This window comes from Typopeltis vanoorti, chromosome 10, assembly GCF_054136105.1.
Source record: "Typopeltis vanoorti isolate ZY-2024b chromosome 10, IOZ_Tvanoo_1.0, whole genome shotgun sequence".
In the NCBI taxonomy this organism is placed as follows: domain Eukaryota; kingdom Metazoa; phylum Arthropoda; class Arachnida; order Uropygi; family Thelyphonidae; genus Typopeltis; species Typopeltis vanoorti.
Window position 1 is genome coordinate 87631435 of NC_143558.1, and position 19625 is coordinate 87651059.

The 19625-nt window shown below is 33.5% G+C and overlaps 1 protein-coding gene across 3 annotated transcripts in view; it reads left to right on the forward strand.

Moving 5' to 3' along the window:
• Nucleotides 1-19625, forward strand: part of Parp1 (Poly-(ADP-ribose) polymerase) — a 583272-nt gene that overhangs the window by 134128 nt on the left and 429519 nt on the right. For all 3 annotated transcript variants that reach the window (XM_090399735.1, XM_090399736.1, XM_090399737.1), the window contains exons 4-5: nt 3896-4029; nt 13132-13203. In XM_090399735.1, the coding sequence (XP_090255861.1) occupies nt 3896-4029; nt 13132-13203 (206 nt within the window). The remainder of the gene's footprint in view (nt 1-3895; nt 4030-13131; nt 13204-19625) is intronic.

Below are 19625 nucleotides of genomic sequence, written 5' to 3' on the forward strand. Positions count from 1 at the left end.
AGTATAACATCATCCGCATAAAGCAAAGAGCTGACATTAACATCTCCAATTTTGATATCATTATATTTATATAATGATATTATATTATATTATATATAAATATTATAAAATAATTATAAATATTATATTTATATATAATTTTTTATTTATTATTATTCTTTGCTTTATTTTTTGTTTTTTCACCAGAGGTCAATTTAGGGTAAATGATTAACAAACATTTTGATTTTTCTTACTCTTGTATAGTGTCACATAGATTGTGTCCTGTGCATATGTATGTTTTCCTGATGATGATGACCTTGATACAGAAGTCGAAATGTTGAGTGTTATTTTCATAATTATAAGTAAAGTAATTACTCCAACACATGTGTTTGTCTCCATAAATTCTTCACAGTGAATACTGACCACCATGTAACCTTAAAAGAAATAAAGGAAAGTGGATTCTTCTTGCAAAGTAGTGTCTTCGTTTTCTTTAACAAGCCTTTTGATATTGCAGTATCATCTCCTTTTCCACTGCTTATTTCTTTCAGATGCATTACCATTGCAGAATAGTTGTTTATTAGTGCATTCACTGTTCTCACGCTATTAAAACATCCACCTTACCAAATGTTGCAGATACTTGAACTTCAGGATTTTTGTTTGTAACCTGGCTGCTACTTTTTGTAATTCTTTTTTTTTAATCTCGGGTAAAAGGTATGATTTTTTTTACAGTGTTAGAAACAAAGGGAACATCTTTAATAGAATTTAAATCAGCCAGATTCAAATGATGTGCAGTACAATGTACTGATATTAGATCTGTCCTGTCTCTTTAATTATGCCAATAGCAGATTGTTTTTTTTCCTGCATGGTTCATTCTTCATTTGTCTCATTGCCTACATACCAATTTCAAGTTTTCCATGTCAAGAATAGCTTGTTCATTTCACTCTCTAATGCACATAGGCCAACAACAGGCCTGCGGCCCGTAACGTGATTTTGTGTGGCCCGTGGCATGATAAAAACTATACTAAATTATATGTATTATTAATTTAGCTGTTGGTTTCGACCGCAGATTTTCTGATTGATATACTACTTATATTCATTATTTCTGATGATGGAAAATATTTATATTCTCAACACAGAATCAAAATAGCTTTAATATATTACTCAATTTATAAAATCTACTGCTTCTCTGTGCAAGTTGTTAGTAGTGAGAGTGGTAGATTTTTATGCGCTCTAGAGTAACGCATCATTGAAAGTCTTGCTCTGCTCTGGTTACAGAAATATGTAATTTAATTTAATTTAACAACTTATATTTAAACCAATCAAGTATTTTATATTGTTCTCCCAGTAATAAAATGATTTAACATATATAGTAATTCAATACATATAACTATTGCCTTGAAAAAATGCAGAGTTTATTTTTATTTAAGTTCTATCTAAAAGTGTGTGGCCCATGACACTACCACTCATCATATGTTGGCCCTCGTATAGAATGAAGTTGGCCATGCCTGCTCTAATGTATCAGAACACCATGCACTATTGAATTTTGGATAGGAATTATGGAAAAAATACTTCTTTCAGTTTGATTTTTATCTATATATCTCATTTAAAGAACAAGTTCCTCACCTCATTTGAAATATCTGTGAAGCATCCAAAAGCAGATTCGCTATGCTGTAGTCATTGATTTCCTTTTACCTAGTTCTTGTTTAATGGCATCAACTAATAACTGATACAAATTCTTCACATTTCATTTCATTCTGGTCCTGTTCTACAAGACCTATATCTATATCACACTTGTTTAGCAGGGCTATCAAGTTTTTGAGATCAGTAAATGGTTTATTGAATTTAGCTATATAATAGGTTTTATTAAAAACGCACTTAGGTGTTCCATTTTCCTTTGGCAAGCAGCCAGAGGTGTGTTTTCTGGGTGATTTCTGACCAAGTCTATATCACAGCATTTTTTGTGAGAACTGGATGCTTTATGAACCTTAATGCTTCCACTTTGAAAGGTCCTTGAAAACTATATCACACACACACACATATATATATAGAGTCTAAAGTTATTGTCGGCAGTTTCAGGTTATTTTTTACATACATTACAAAATGCAGCTTCATCTGTGTAGCATAGCATGAATTCTTTGTGCTAGTTGTCTTGGAAAAGCAAATCTTACATCATTGCTTTTACTTGGTGGCACAATGGATCTCTTTCCTCCAGTGTTTTTAACACTTTTTTGATCCTTGCTATTTGCCTTCATTTTTTTATTTGGTTAACAGATCTTAGATGTTTGTGTTTTCTTTTGTTTATTATTCATAATGAAGGGCAAATTTATATGTTATCCATAAACAATAATTTAATTAGAAAGTCACAAAAACAAGAAGAAAGTAGGCAGTGCTTGCTGTGGAGCCAGACTCGCTTTTTACAGTGTAATCAGTCACATGATCCAGTCTTTGACTTTTTGCAAGATAATTGTATTTTTTTCAATAGTAACAGTGCTAAAAAGTCTTTCAATTATGTAAAATGTTCACGTATTTAATTACACTAAGGTAATTTATGTTGTGAACTGTGAAAATACGCTTAGGAATACATGTAACAGTTATACACCTGGACACATTATTTAATTAAATTATGCCAGTTTTAACTTTGGTGTGAATAATTACTGGTTATTTTTGTTAATGAATTATGTACTGAGAAACACTTTTTTTTTTTTTTTTTTTTTTTTTTTTTTTTTTTTTTTTTTTTTTGCAAATAATAGATAATCTGATTTATGTCATATGTATTGGATACGTGTGTAAGGGTAATATTGAACTAAATTAATGCATTGATTGGATTTTAAAATTTATTTATTGGAAATGATAACTATAATTTAATTTAAATATATTCATGATGTGGAAAACTTGTTTTGCTTGAAGTGTGTGAGATTTACTGTTTTCAAGTAAAGTACTGTAATAACAACATGTAATGATGCTTCATTTTTATTGCTTCATGATAAACAAACACTCAAAAGTAGGATGCGTAGTAGAGCATGCATGGAGTAGGATGAACGCTGTATAATACTGCTGAGAGAGGGATCCTTTCTTTGGAACTTGATAGCAGATATTATTGAAGCTTTTCATAATTTCTGTGTTATGACAGTGAGAATAGAAGAGTTGTTAGAAGAAGAAGAAATAGCAGGTTGAGATTTTAATGACTCCTCATTTTATTAATTACATAAAAATTCTATCTCCTGGTTTGAAATAAAACTTTATGGCATATTGGAATAAACTTGTTGGCATCACCCATGATCAAATAACTTGACAGTGAATGAGATGATGTTTTAAGATGAAAAAAAAAAACCATGCAAATTATTTGAAGAATAATATATTTTGCATGCATTTAGAATGAGGCTGAAATTCACTTTCCACTTGTCTCTGATAACTTACATGTGGCGAGTGGGCAAGTGAATTTCTGGAGCCCTGGGTATTATAATATTCAGTTTTTTTTATTAGCCACTATAATTTCTTTACTTTCTTTTAACTTGTAAAAATACCATTGTTTTGAGCATTCACATGCAGTTCAGCTTCATGCTTACCAAATTAATTGCGCCTTCTTTCTTTTGTTCCATCTATTGCTGTTTTCCATACAGCCTTCGTCTCACTGTTTTATCAATGGAAAATGTCTGTCTGCTCAAGAAACATATCGAAAGGTTTCTTTCTTTCTACTAAATCACTTGTGTGCATGCATGCACACAACTGCATTTTCAGACTTATTTGAAAGATTATATTAATTTTATATATTTAACTGAAATATAACTATTTGATGTAAAGTATTTTAAAATGAAATGCATTTTAAATCCCAGATGTCAAGTATACGTTATTTATTGTATTTTATCATGCTTTATTTATTTGGTAATCCTGAGAAATGTTTTTGTATTTGATAAAGAATCTTGTCAGAATATCCAAGAAAGATTTTGAAAGTGATAGAGCACGAATGTATGGACCTCAGCCTCAGTGGTATCATGTTGACTGTTTTGTCAAAGCCCGAGAAGACTTGGAATTTTTTAATTCAGGTGACACGTAAGTTTTGTTGTATTCTTTACTTGAACTTTCTTTACATCATATTATGAAAGTTGATAATAACCAGTAGTTATTATCAACCAGAGTCATTTTTAAATATTTAAGCTTTTTTTTTTTTTTTTTTTTCATTTATAAGAAAACTTCCATTTTAAGCTATTTTACATTGCAAACGACTTTACAACAATCAGTTTTTTTTTTATTTGAAAATAAACAAAATAAATTATTTATATATTTTTAATTGCAATTCATAACAAAAAGTTTATTGAATTATAGCAAATGGATTGATTTTTAACATTGGATTTCAGTATGTTTGTAATTTTGATTAAATAATAATAATATTATTATTATCATCTATTGTAGTCGGTTTACTCAACTGATGACATATTTACCATATTGAACCTTCAAGTTCTTAACACTCCCTGATTCACAAGATATTCTGGTGATGCGTTCTATTCACCACAATTCTCCATGTAAAAATTCTACTCCTCGTATGCGTGGAAAGGCTTGTGTTCACAGTATATTATTTATTTTCATGGTATTGATGACAACACAGAATGATAAGAAAGTAATATTTATTAACTTATTTGCTGATATTTTGTTGGTATTATATCCAGCGCACTTCAGAGCACAAAAACAGTTTTTAACACTACGTGAAACAACAACAAAATGGTATAACAGTGGGACCAGTTTAAAAAAATTGTAATGGACAACACAAGGAAATAAAGCCTTAATTAGCCCACCATCTATATTGGAAAAAGAGAGAAAAAAAACAAATATTATTAGATCTTAAAATGACTGTCTCCCAAATTTTTGGTAATTTTATATAACCATACTTGTTGAGGTTTGGAGTATGCTTTAAAAGTTCTGTCGATTCCAAAAACAATCTCTCTGACCTATAATGACTTCTGTGTAGCACTTTTGTTTTGAACGAAGATTATACAACCTGCCTCCGGCAACAGCCAATAGCATTCATTTGAATGGGGCCAACATCCTAATCCATTCCAAGCCTCCCCAAAACAATATTCCACAAAAGGAAATCAGTGCTTTAAAAGAACTATACAGTAATAACCATTTTGTTATAATTAAAGCAGACAAAGGTAATGTAACTGTAGCAATGAATATGAAAGCAAAATGCACAATACTTTTATAAGCGCAGTCTACATGCCAAATTATAGATCGTGATCCTACTAACTCTCAAAAGAGTAAAGTTTGCAGATTATTAAAAAAAGTCACTTCCTGGCCAAAAGAAACAGTTAACAAATTCAAGCCTTTTCATCTTAAAACACCGAGAATATATGGAGCACCTAAAATTCACAAAGTACATCCCTACTCCCTATAGTGGATAGTATAAACATCACACAAACTTGCTAAACATTTGGTTAAATTATTAGGCAACCTCACACATAATTCGCTCTCTTTGTTAAAAATTCTGTTCACCTAAAAAAGTATTTTAGAAAACCACATCTTAAAAAGTTCAGACGTAACGATTAGTTTTAATGTCACTTCACTGTTTACAAATGTACTATTAATTGAAATCCTTGATTTACTAAAGTCACATTAGTAACCGATATATTTGACCTGTTTAAATTTACAGTACATGTAAGTTATTCTACATGGAAAGTGAAGATGTACAAACAACTAACAATTAGAGGGGAAAGCAATTGTCCCCCCCCCCCACCTATTCAATTTCTGCATAGAACACGTGGAAAACCTAGCTATGAATACAGCCACTCTCAAACCAGTGGTTTGGCTATGCTATGTTGATGATGTGTTTGCTATTTGGCCACATGGTCCCAGACACTTGGATACATTTTTAGTGCATTTAAATAGACCTCATTCTGAAATTCACTTTACAATGGAACAGGAAGCTAATGACTGTCTTCCCTTCATGGATACACTAATCGCATTGCTTCCAGATGGTTCCTTATCTTTTTCTGTTTATAGAAAACCCACACATAGAGAGAGATATTTGCACGAACAGTTACACCATCACTCAGCTCAACAGTATGGTATCCTAAAAACACTTTACTCACTGAGCTAGAGCTATTTTTTGTTCCAATGACAATGCTCTTATTGCTGAACTCACTCACTTATGTCACATCTTCTTAGACAATGGCTATAACCTCCATAGGATAGAAAAAATACCAAATACTCCCCAGAAATCTCCTCCATTGCCTACCACACAAGACCGCATCAAAACTGTTACCATGCCATACGTTCAAGGCACATCTGAAAAGATATCTAGAGTGTTCATTAAATATCAGCTATGCACCGTATGTAAACCTTATGTAAAATTGGCAGCTCTCATCTGTTCACCGGACAAACTCTCTTCTTTACATCTAGGAGTTTATGAAGTGCCCTGTTCTTATGACCAGGCTTACTATGTACAGATAGGAAGAACTGTTGACATCCACCTTGGTGAACATAAAAAAATACATCTGGCACTATTGTTATGGCAAGTCAGGTATAGCAGATCATGCCTTGGATACCACTCCATGCAGGATCAATTGGAAGAAAACAGAACTGCTACACTGAAGTCATTATAGGTCAGAGAGATTGTTTTTTGGAATCAACAGAAGCTTTATAACATACTCCAAACCTCAACAAGTATGGCTGTATAAATTTACCAAAAATCTGGGAGACAGTCATTTTAAGATCTAATAATATTTGTTTTTTTCTCTTTTTCCAACATAGATGGCACCTAAGGCTTTATTTCCTTGTGTTGTCTGTTTTTTTTTTTTAAACTAGTCCCACTGTTCTACCATTTTGTTGCTGTTTTGCATACTGTGACAAACTGTTTTTGTACTCTGAAGATGCTGGAGATATAATGCCAGTGAAATATCAGCAAATAAGTTTAGAAATAGTATTTTCTTATCATTTTGTATTGTCATCATTACTGTGAAAATAAATAACATCTACTCCTCTTGCCATTCTTCACCTCTCACACAACTTCCAGCCATGGAAGTTGTGTGAGAGGTGAAGAAGGAAAAAATTTACTCACTAACTCAAATATCTCTATCATATCACCTCTTTTCCTTTTATACACTAAACTCTGTAATTTACATTCCTTTAACCTCTCAACATAGCTAACATTGCAGAATCCTAATATTGCCTTAGTCAATCATCGCTGGACTTTCCCCAATGTCTCCAAATCACAATGAATACCAGATGACCAAATTTGAGCACAATAGTCCAAGTGTGGTCTGACCAGCAGAGGCGTAGCGAAGCTATGGCCAATGTGGCCCCAACTGTAGGCGCTAATTTTACATAGGCACAAAAATTGAGATTTTTTAACTGCAAAATATATTATTAAAAAACATTTAAAAAAAAAATTGAAAATGATAGAGACATAAAAAATATTTTTGACATATTTTTATATTTTTGATAATTTGCAAAAATACGACAGTAATTAATTATCTAATATTCGCACGTAAAATATCTTAGTAAAACACTTCCTACCTTTCCATGTATCTTGTGACGAATTTTATTTCAAGTAACTGGTAACGATATCCCGCTTCTCCGCACTACGCTGATAATCACACTGAGTTTCTAGTCACTTGATAAATTCAAAATAATGCTTCATTAGTTTTTTTACAGTAATTTTTATGTTAAGTTGAAAAATATACATTTTTTAATCGATTAAAATTGTTTCCATTAAAATAAAAATTATAATTAAAAATAAAAATACTGCATGTAGAAAATAATCCAGTAAAATTGAATTTCTTAGAAGCCTTTGAAATACAAAATGCAATTCAACAGCAAATTACCAACAAAAACAGTCCTCAATGAACAATTAGATCTCTTTGACGCACTTTTCATAAAATTGCTGGTAACTCAGTTGCCAGCAATTTTACGTCAGTCAGTGATCTTATAGCCTTATCATATAAAGCCTTTAGATATTCTGCCATAATTCCATCCATTCCTGAAGCTTTTCCTGGAATTACCAGTTACCGTACCTGGTAATTACTAATCTGCTAGTTTCCCAACATCTGTGTTTATCTGAGAATTAGTTTAAATAGGTACGAATTGCGAATACACCATTCTTGTACGGTCTTTGACAATGGCCTAACAGCCGAAATATATCAGACAATAAATAATTTAGTGGAACAAACACTGAGTATTTTCTTTTGAAAAATCCTCATTTCATTATTTAAATATAAAATAAAATTTTTGAAAATGACCCTATTGTTTATTGTCGATAACTATCAATAGTTTTTTGATTGGCCACTATTATATAATGTCACAGTTAACCCTTCCTAACCCTCCCTTAAATTCAGTTGTTACTGCTTGTTACTCAATTGTGAAATAGTGAAGAGTGTTTTAAAAATAATATTACTATTTTGTTTGTGACTTTTTTTGTTGGTGAATTTTTACATTCGGGTAAGTTATTTTTTAATATAATATAGCTTTATTAGTTGTATTATATAACTATTAATTATACCAAATAATAAATCATAAAACTATAATTTATACCAACTTACCCTTGGTATACAGTAACAACACGATATCAACAGATACAAAATTCATCACATGCATTAATATTTTTTATTTTAAATTGCCACGTGCTATGCGGTAATTTAAAATAAAAAATATCAATGCATATCATGAATTTGCATGTGATAAAATTGGTGTGTACGTGTCCCGTACACCAATTTTAACATGGCTGAAGCTCATTCTTTTATGTCAAGCGCGATAAATTAATAATTTTCAGCCATGTTAAAATTAGTGTGTATGCGGTAATTTAAAATAAAAGGTATTAATGTATAGCAAAAATTTGTTTTAAAAAATTCAACTTTTGTAAATTTAAAATTATTTTTCGAGTTTAAATTCTAATATCCATTATAAACTCTTAATTTTAATAACTATGTATATCATTTTAAAATTACAATAAAATAAAATTTTTATTTTTTTAATGCATTTTATGGCATTACGTACATTCTAATTTTAACTATCTTTTAGCGTGAAAGTTTGGAAAAAAGTCAGGTTGGGATTTCAAGAAAGAACGAGACAGGAAACAATTAGAGCTAAGGAGACAATCAAATGCACTTAATCAATGGTTTAAAAAATCAAATGAAGAAGCAGAAACGTTGCAAGCAAGTCCAGGCGATGAACGTGCTGAAGTTAGGACAAATGAAGATGCATCTGTTAGCATTTTGTTCAAAGAAGAAACAAAAAAAATTGCAAGATATTCCAGAAGAGAATGATATCAGCGTTAGTACGGTCGAAAGTACATCTGCTTATCTTTCAAGCAAAAAAGATTCAAATTATAGTAACACACAAACCAATGTTCTAACGTGTACAGAATTTGTCAAAGACAATTTGGATTTCAATTATCCTATGCATTGGAAAGTAAATTCTGCTAATTTTAGAAAACTACTTGTACTTCATGTCATCAAGAATTTAAAAATGCCATCACCATACCCTACATCCGTGGCACATCCGAAAAAATAGCCAAGATACTAAAACAGTACAACCTACACACAGCATATAAGCCCCACCGCAAACTTGCTACCCTTATCCATTCTACGAAAGATCAGCTCCCTCCTCTCTCTCTGCCTAGAGTTTACAAAGTACCCTGTTCCTGTAAGCTGGCATACTTTTGACAGACAGGCAGATCAGCATCCATCCGTCTAGAGGAACACAAGTCCTACATCTTCAAACACAACTATGGCCATTCAGGCTTGGCTGACCATGTTTTGGACACCACCCACAGTGTATCATGGAAGAAAACCACCATTCTCCACCACAGCAAATTCAAGAAAGAGAGACTTTTCTTAGAAGCAGCAGCAGCTCTCAAAAACCAACCAAATCTCAATAAATACGGTTGCATTAAGCTTCCGAAGATTTGGGAAACACTCATCACCAGAGTTCCCACCTTACATTCCAGGCCACCTACTCTACCTAGATAGGACTTTAGTGTCACCCACGTGGCTGGGGCTTAGTATTGTTTGTTATTTGTGTATATGTTACATTAATTGGTTTTGTAATCCCCGTAGATGTCCTAGTGACTAGGACGAAATATAGGAAGTATTAAATTCTATTTTAATTCTTTTTGAGTGTTGTAAAAAATCCATTAAGCCTCCAACATGATGTCCTCACAGCACTTAAGCCTCTACACACGTACACCAAACTAGCGGTATACAAGACTGTGCTCAAGCCAGTTTTAAGTTATTGATCTATGAGTTGAGTTAGAAATAAAGTGCTTGATTGAAGAATATAGACCACAGATAAGAGGATTCTGAGAAAAATTAGGGGAGTGAACAGATGTAATCAATTCAGAATCATATTAAAAATGAAGATATTAGAAAGGAAGAATGACATTGTTAGCATTCAGGAATCTGTTAGCAGAGCTAATCTAAGGGAGTATGGCCACTTAAATAGAGAGGGTGAGAAAAGGTTAGCAAAACAGGTGTTTGATTCCAAGATGTCATAGACTTGTTCTGACAAGTCTATTACTTGTCAGACCAAGATCTAGGTGGATTGATTCAGTCTGAAGTGCCTTATGAGTGCAAAATGTTAAATATGACAATATTGGAGTGCTGACAAGTAATAGACTAATTTGCAGGAAAATTGATTAATAATAATTTAAATTTAATCATGTAGTGCTATCATAGTAACACCTTGAGTTTACATATTAGGAAATTGATGTTGATGATAATAAAAATAAAAGTTAAGTTTTAAACTTTTGCATATATAGTACATAAGATATTAATAGATTTTTTTGCATGAAGTTAATACAGGTAACCCTCGTCTAATGCGGATGCTAGGTTCCACAAAAATGCTACGTTATATAAATCGCATTATGCGAAACTCGGATCACATAGAAAAATGGGTTAGGTTCCAAAATAGTTTTTTTTTTTTTTTTTAAGATTATATAAACAATGACATATCCAACAAAAAATATTTTTTATTTAATTCAAATAATTCATGTAGTTAAGAAAACATATAAACTATTGAAACAAATTTATAGTAGAAAATTATAAAAATTATCAATTGTACGTCAACTTCGTTGAACATAATACATAAATGTTTTACGCAAAATAAAATAAAGTGTATATTTTAATTGTCATCACTGCCTTCAAAACTAACATTTCGTAGATGTTCTTTATTTATGAGTGGCCGGACGTTGTCATCACTTGAAATCCTTGGACATCATTAGTATAATTCTCATTGCATACTTCGGCTGAAATTTTTTATTAAGTTCATAATACGGAGCTAAACAAATATCCAATTGTCTCGTGACTTTCTGGAGCACTCCATTGAGTCTAACCATAATGTGATAAGTTGCAAGAACAAGCATATGAGGTTTGAAAGCAGTACCTGGATCATGTTTCAAGTTCTGGCTATTTTCTCTCTGTGTATCTAAGCACATGAGTAGACACACAACACTCTCTCTCTCTCTCCCCCTCTCCCCCAATTATATGGTGTCATCAACAAAATGTTTCTTTAAAGTTCTGGCTATTTTCTCTCTGTGTATCTAAGCACATGGGTAGACACACACACAACACTCTCTCTCTCTTTCCCCTCAATATGGTGTCATCAACAAAATGTTTAAAGTTCTGGCTATTTTCTCTCTGTGTATGTAAGCACATGGGTAGACACCCCCCCAATAATATGGTGTCATCAACAAAAACCCTTGTTAACAGTCTCCAAACTGGATTCCAACCAGGCTTCCCTCACAGCTGAATTCCTTTTTATTTGTTGTACCTTCCTGCCCAGTGGCTCTGGTGCTGAAAAGATTAACAAATTATTGTTCCTCTCACCACCTCACATCCCTCTCACCATACAGATTATATTAATGCTGTTACTATTCTCTATATCTGAGGCACCTCAGAAAAAAATACCTAGAACTGTTAAAAGCTATGTAATCTGGGCTGCTTTCAAACCTCATATGCTTGTTATTGCAACTTATCACATTATGGTTAAACTGGAAGACCTACTCAGAACCAACTTGACCACAAGAAATGTATCTGCCTCCACAGCTATGGTCACTCAAATCTAGCTGACCATACCTTGCACAAAATGAAATCAGTTGAAATCAAACGAAAAAAAAAACTGTTGTGCTTCACTCAGCAAATACAAACTTAAAAGATATCTTTGGAATTGAGCTGTTTAATTTAGAAAAACCATCCTAATCTAATCTAATCTAAATAAATATAGTTGCGTGAAACTTCCAAGATTTGGGAAACCGTAATTCTTCTCTTGCTCATCAGCCAATCTTAGCTACCATCACCCATACAAGGCATTCTTCCTAAGACTTCTACTCTGTCTTCCACTTGTTTGTGTTATTACACTTTTTTATTGTATCCCAGATGATGTCTTTGTGACAAACAAAGCACTTGAATTATCAAACCAGTGTTTAATTATATAATTCTTGAATTATTTAATTATGCTGTTTTCATTCAAGACATACTCTGCCTATTTTCCCCTGGTTACAAAAGCCTTGTATTACAGTGCAACCGAAGTTTCAGAATTTAAGCACATTATTCACTATATCATCAAGTAGTATTAGATTGAATTTGCTGATATATGTTTGTGTCAACCACTGTAGAAATTGGTGGGTAAAATTTTGCATCGCCTTGTAATCCACTATCATCGTAATATAGTTTAATTTTTTTTGTCTTCTCAAACTTGTGTAAACGGTAATCTCTGGTGTTACCACTATGCAATTGGAAAACAAATTAATTACTTAATGTTAGTTTCTTTGTAGATTGAATCACTGATTTGGTAAGTTTTGATTTAGACCACATCCTCAATAACTATAGTGGATTTTCTTTATTATAGTGTTGTCTGTGGACTTTGTTTGGAACTCTCGCCATAGCAAACACCAGTTTGTTATATTGGTGTTGCTGTGGTGAGAGTCAACTGTATTTTTCGATTTATTGTAAATCTGTATATTTAGCTTTGATAATAGCATTATGAAATGTTTCTAATGTGGTGTTTTTTAGATATTTGTTGTACAAAATTCTTGATCTGGGAAACTAAGGATTTAAAAAAAAAAAGAAGTTCAGATTTTGTCTAGTCACTAAGTTAAATTGATTTCAAGATGAAATGGTATTACTTTTGATAAAATCTAGTTTCACGCTTTTTATTATTATACAGGCTTCCAGGTTTCAATACTCTTGGAATTGAGGACCAAAAGATAATCAAAAGTAAACTGCCTTCCTTAGGAAAGTAAGAAAAATTATATTAACTTTTTTGAACTAGGCATTTTTTTTGATATATTGTGTTAGAGACTTTTTTCCATTTTTGAAATTTTGTGTAGGTGTTAAGATGTGTTAAGAAAGATCATGGAATGCTTCCATTCCATGATCTTTCTTTGGGCTCGGTCCATTGCAGGTTTCATTTTGGTTTCCAACTGGAGGAACCTTTTTACTACTGGTTCCTAAGTTTGTCATTCTTTGACACAGTTAAGTTTTCCTCCTAGAAACATTTTATTCCTGTAAACTCATAAAAATTGACCACAGAATTACATTATTTCCAAGAGTATTACCAATTAGTGTTTAGGAACAAACTGCCATATCTACCCTCCTGTAGTTTTTGGGAATCATCTTCAGCCCACTCAACTGCCATTGATGACTAGCTGTAGAGACTGTCTGCTTACCAATTTCCAGAAGTGAGGGTTAAAAGAAGTTCTGCATATCCCCTTTGGGAAATAAATGGTATTAATGGATTTATTTATTTATATAGAATTTGATTGAGAGTTAATGTATCTGTAATGCTTTGATATGCATACTCGTGATAATGTGCGAAAATTCAACCAGAGGTCAGGTTGATATCTTTGTTTTGTTAATGAAAACTTAGGTTGTTTTTTTTTTCTTAATAGAAAAGTGGTGAATTTTCATTCTTCGACTTATATTAGTTTTAGTTTACCTATGATAACGTACCTATGATAACGTTCGTTTAGCTACTTTTACAGCACATTCAAATTTATATACTAGTGACTTTCACTATGTTTTTTTCTTCTCCGTTACTACCTCTTTAACCTCCCAAATCCCGCCATGAAGTTCTGAAATTTCTATCCTTGCAGACAACTTTGACATATTCCTCTCCAACTCAATCATTGTTTTCTTAATCTATCACTGGGTCTTCAATAATATACAAATATTTGTATATTATTGAAAAGTACCGTATATTATAATGTTCATTACCTAACCTCCCCTGCTCCTTCTGTTAAAGTGTCTAATTAATAAATCAGCAACTTTGAAAAATTAACCTTGTTTTGTGTGTTTCTATATGATTATTTTACTGTTAAATGTATAGAAGCACTATGCTCATGTGCATATTGAAGTCTACAATTTACCTCTGAAAGTTGCTCAACTGCGATTCTTTTTAAAACTTTTCTACATATTTTCATTTTCAGTACGAAATTAATTGTTATTCTGCTTAAGATTATCACATCCTGTTTCAAATCTGCTTTATGTTCATGCATCCTGGACTAACATGAAGATATCACCATCAACAGTAACATAATCAGTGATGCCTTTTCATAGTTTTTGCATCTTCTCTCCATATGTATTTGTACATATTCTTAGTCCAGGTCCTGAACAGAAATCCATCAGTTACTTATCATTATTTTTAACTTTGTTCTTTTTCTCCAAATTTTCCCCAAACATTAATCCTGATTGCTGTCATGAATATGGTCATTACTCTATAATGACTCCCATTAATGTGTGTGTGTGTGTGTGTGCGCGTGCGTGCGTGCATATACACAGTCATTCCACGACCACATTGTGCTTATGACAGCCATTCTGTTAGCATGTCCAAATACCACCTTACTCCTGCAACGAATGCATCAAGACATTATTTAAAAAATACTTTTACTATAACTTAGATCATCCAAAAGTCTCTGAGGGTTAAAAACCCTCAAAGACTTTTGGAAGGAATGTAATATCTTGCCGACACAGCAGGGAAGTGAGGTGACTGCAGAGTGTATAAATGGTGTTTGGAAGAAGCTGCTGAAAATATGTGTTCATGCATTCACATGATTCGACAAAGACAAGAATGACAAGATAATGCAGCTAACTAGAGAGTGGGGACTTGATGGTTGACGAGGAATATGTAGAGCATTGTTGAAAGCTCTGTAAGAAGAGCTGGAGACATAGAAACTTCCAGAAGAAGAAGCCAAGTCCCCAAAATAGTTTACTATGAGAATATTGACGGAAGCATTTGCCTGTGCAGTTTGGTTGTTTGAGGAAAGGGATAGAAGAATGATTGAAGTTGCAGTTGCTTTCCACAGAGAAATTTATGCAGAAAATTAAAGGAAATCTTTGCACACCAAGATGGATTTACAATGTACAAAGTTTTAGAAGGCCACTCCTACAGATACGTCAATTCCTGAATTTGATGAATTTGTTCATTACCTAACCTCCCCTGCTCCTTCTGTTAAAGTATTTAATTAATAAATCAGCAACTTTGAAAAATTAACCTTGTTCCATGTGTTTCTATCTGATTATTTTACTGTTAAATGTACAGAAGCACTATGCTTGTGCATTATTTATTACAATACAATACTGTATACATTGATTTTATGTTTTAACTTGTACATTGTATTATTCCATTATAAACAAAGAGTGAAATTTGATAACAAATATAACAAAACAGACCTACACATTTTAGCATTTATACTCTTTTCCAGGTTATTTTGGAAGTAGCGGAATAAGCTACATTTCTGACTTTTCTTGCCATTCGTTCTATAGGCTTACACTGCATAAAATAGTTCCTTAAATTTTTTACATTATCACATCGTGTGGTACTTTGTATATAATTATTTTATACTTCCTTACTTGCCGATGCTAGAATTATGTTTCACACCATTAAATTGTTACAGGGAACTTATTTTTGGAAAATGCAATTATCTATCACATCGTCTCCAATGACCACCGACTTTACCCTAAACATGGCGGAGATGACTGGTGGTGTTGGCTCTTGTATTCCTACTCACGGTAGTCCTAAATTAGTAACGCATCCTAAAGACAAACCTCTGAGAAACTCTGAAAAGCACATCATACTAAATGTTTATGCTGGTTTACAGATGAAAAATCCTGATAAAACAGTGGACAATATCTTGAAGCAAACAGTGAAACTGACAGGTGTAAGCAAGACGGCAGTATACCGAATAAAGAAGGAACTGACCACGACAAGACAACTGTGTACGCTGGGGAAGAAGAGGCCTAGTGTAATAGGACTATGTATGTACACGCTCGGTGAAATACGATGACTTTATGCTGTCATCAATTCGTCAGAAAGTGCAAGATTTCTTCTGAAGGGATGAAATTCCTACAATATGTATACACGGTAATGATTGCTGTAAACAATAATGATCTCCCTCACACTTCATTAACAACAACTTGCTGGTTGTTAAAGGACCTTGGGCTCGTTTATGCCACAAGGAAGCAATCATTGGCATTACTTGAAAGGAAAGATATAATTTTATGGCATCGCCAGTATTTGCGTTCTATCAGGAAATATCGTTGGGAGTGATGAAAAATTTATTATACAGACGAAACCTGGGTGAATTCCGGTCCCATCTGCACTAAATTTCTCCAGGATACAACAATAAAAAGTGCTTGTTGAGCATTTTTGTTGGGCTTAATGACAGGCCTGAAAGCACCGAGTGGAAAGAGATCTCGTATAATAACGCTGGCAGCAAAGATAGATTTGAACCAGGGGCCCTTGAAATTTTACGAGCATAGAAATCACAAGGCAATTATCATAAGGAAAATAGATGGAAAGCACTATGAACATTGGTTCACGAACATGTTTTTGCCAAACATTGAGCCTAACAGTGTTATTGTAATGGACAGTGCCCCACCATTCTGTCTGACTGGAAAATGTGCCATGGTTACATGCAAAAAGGACATTCAGAAGTGACTGAAGGAAAAAGGAATCACATTTACTTCTGATATGGTGAAAACAGAACTATTGAACTTGGTGGCAAACGTCAAAAATCTGTTTCAAAAATATTGCATTGACAGTATTGATGTACAGAAAGAACACACAGTTATTCGTCTTCCACCATACCATTGTGAACTGAACCCCATAGAACTCACTGGGCACAAATTAAGGGTATATTGAAGCTAAAAATACAACTTTCAGAATTTCAGATGTTGAAAGACTAGTCATGTAAGGATTTCAAAAAATTACTGAGTACACATGGAAAAGTTACGTAACCCATGTTATTGAAGAAGAAGAAAAATTCTGGGCCCTTGATGGAATGATAGATAAGGTGGTGGAAAGCGTGTGTTTCACGGTAGATGACAGCTCTGAATCTTTATTTAGTGAAGATGCACAATCTAATGATACTACCAACAGCCTGAGTGGTGTTGAGGAGCTTCCTCATTAAATTAATGAAGGGATAAGAGTGTTTATGTATATATTATTGTAATAAAATATGTCATATTTGGAAATGTGTGTTGTGACGAGTGAAGTTCACATCAAAGCATGAACAATCACTGCTTATCTTAAGCCAGTTTATAATATGACATCTACTTTGTTACAGCCTATCAATTAATTCCCTTGGGGCATGCAATTTCATATTAGCAATCATAATGTAATGTTATACATAGAATGGTGTGATTCAGGCAATGACGGCTTTTAGGGGATTTTCTATGCATGTGCTTATTTACAAACGTGTTTCACTGTTGCCATAATGTTGTAACAGTGAACTAATATCCCGCTACCTTCATGGTAGCGGGATATTAGTTCAAGCGGCATGGCCTGTAGTATATTTCTTTATTTCCAAGATAACCTGAAAAAGAGTATAGACCTTAATTGTTAACATATCTTTATAGTTCGGATGTGGATTTTCAGCTTAGGATTTTTTTGTCTTGCAATTGGATTAGCAGTATGGAACTCCATTCTGTCGATCCCATTCAGACAACCCACATCCATGGCTTGTTAATTTAGTAATTATGAACTTAGTTCCCTGTCATACACCTGTTTATTTTTATCCCATTCAGACAACCTATATATGGAGTTTATACTCCCTTGGCTTGTTAATTTAATAATTATAAACCTAAATCCCTACCATAAAAATAAAAACCTATTTATTTTTATCCATTCTGAAGTTGTATCACTAGTTTTTTACTGTTGTAGTCTTTTTGTAGTAGTTTTTGTATATATGGATATATTTATGTACGGTATGTATATATTTGTATTATTTTTGTGTATATCTGTGTGTGCATGTGCGCGTGCATTGTATGTTTGTCCATGGGTGACTTTAATTAGCTGAACATTGATTGGGTAGTAGTGAAATCGCATGGGAAGAATGAAATTGAATTTATTGACCTGACATACATTTAAGAGTTCATAAACAGATATGGGTTGACAGAGAATCTATACTTTGCAAAGAACAGCGTGGGTTTATTAAAGGAAGACCATGTTTGAACAACAACTTATTCATATTTTATAATAACGTTACAGTTGAGTTAGTCAAGGGAAATGGATACACTATGTTACTGGACTTTAAGGCTTTTGACATGTAGTTTGTATGCAGTGGCTGAATGGGCCACTCTGTACACTCTGCCTGTCACTACTATTGACTGAATGATTTTGTGAGGTCATCAGACTGGAGCTCAGAGGAGTGATTGTGTTGCTCCGGCATGATCATTGCCCCAAACTTGACCATTTAGAAGTAAAAGTCAACAAAGTTTCTCTAGGTGAATCTATAGAGGGATCATTAACGATGCTACCGTGACATGGTAGCAATTACCTAATAGAATGTTGACTGTCAAATGCTTTCTTGCCTACAAGCCAGAAGGTACTGGGATGCTAGGTTGAATTTTTAATGCTTGCAACTACTGCTACCCCTCTTGTGGGGGAGGGGTAGCAGTAGTTGTCCACTGGACCTGTAAAGCATGACCCAGATGTGTGTGGCCTTCAGGAAATGATGGTGTCAAGAGGGTCAAAAGGAGCAGATCTACTGGGCAGAGATTTACACCACACCTCACAATGTTTACCTCTGAATTTTGGGTGGTACTATGAGGTTATAGTGTGTGTGTGTGTGACACATGCATGTCTCATTGAGTTAGAAACGGGGAGAGGCAGGAGCGAAGAAAGACAAGTTTTCTCTGCGATGTTTGGTTCTGGATGCTATCTAGCACCCAGTGTATGGAACACTTTTAGAAGGAAGTTTGGAATTCTGTGTAATATGTTTGGCATGCCCTTGAAGTTTCACCCCACACGACATGTAATAAAGGGGGAAACAACATGACATTTCCTTTAGCTGCTCAGGAAATTTCTCAGTTTTCAGGGCATGGTCTCCAGAAAGCATTTCTTACTGCTACTGAACTACCATATATATCGGCATATAAGACAACTCAAATACTACAGAAAACCTCTTGAAATCATCTCATCTCATCTTATCTTCTTTATACCCTCTTTTACCTTGTGGTGTCGAGGGTTTATTGATCATCTGACCTCAAACCGTTCACAGGATAAGGTGGTCAGCTCTACATCTCGGTGTATCCTATGTCCTGTAGTGTTGAGTTCTCAAGGCCAGTCCCCCCCCCCCCCCTCGAAATCATGGGTCGTCTTATACATCAAGTATAAAAAAGGAAGCTTAATTTCTTAGATGAACACATTTAAGTAGTTAC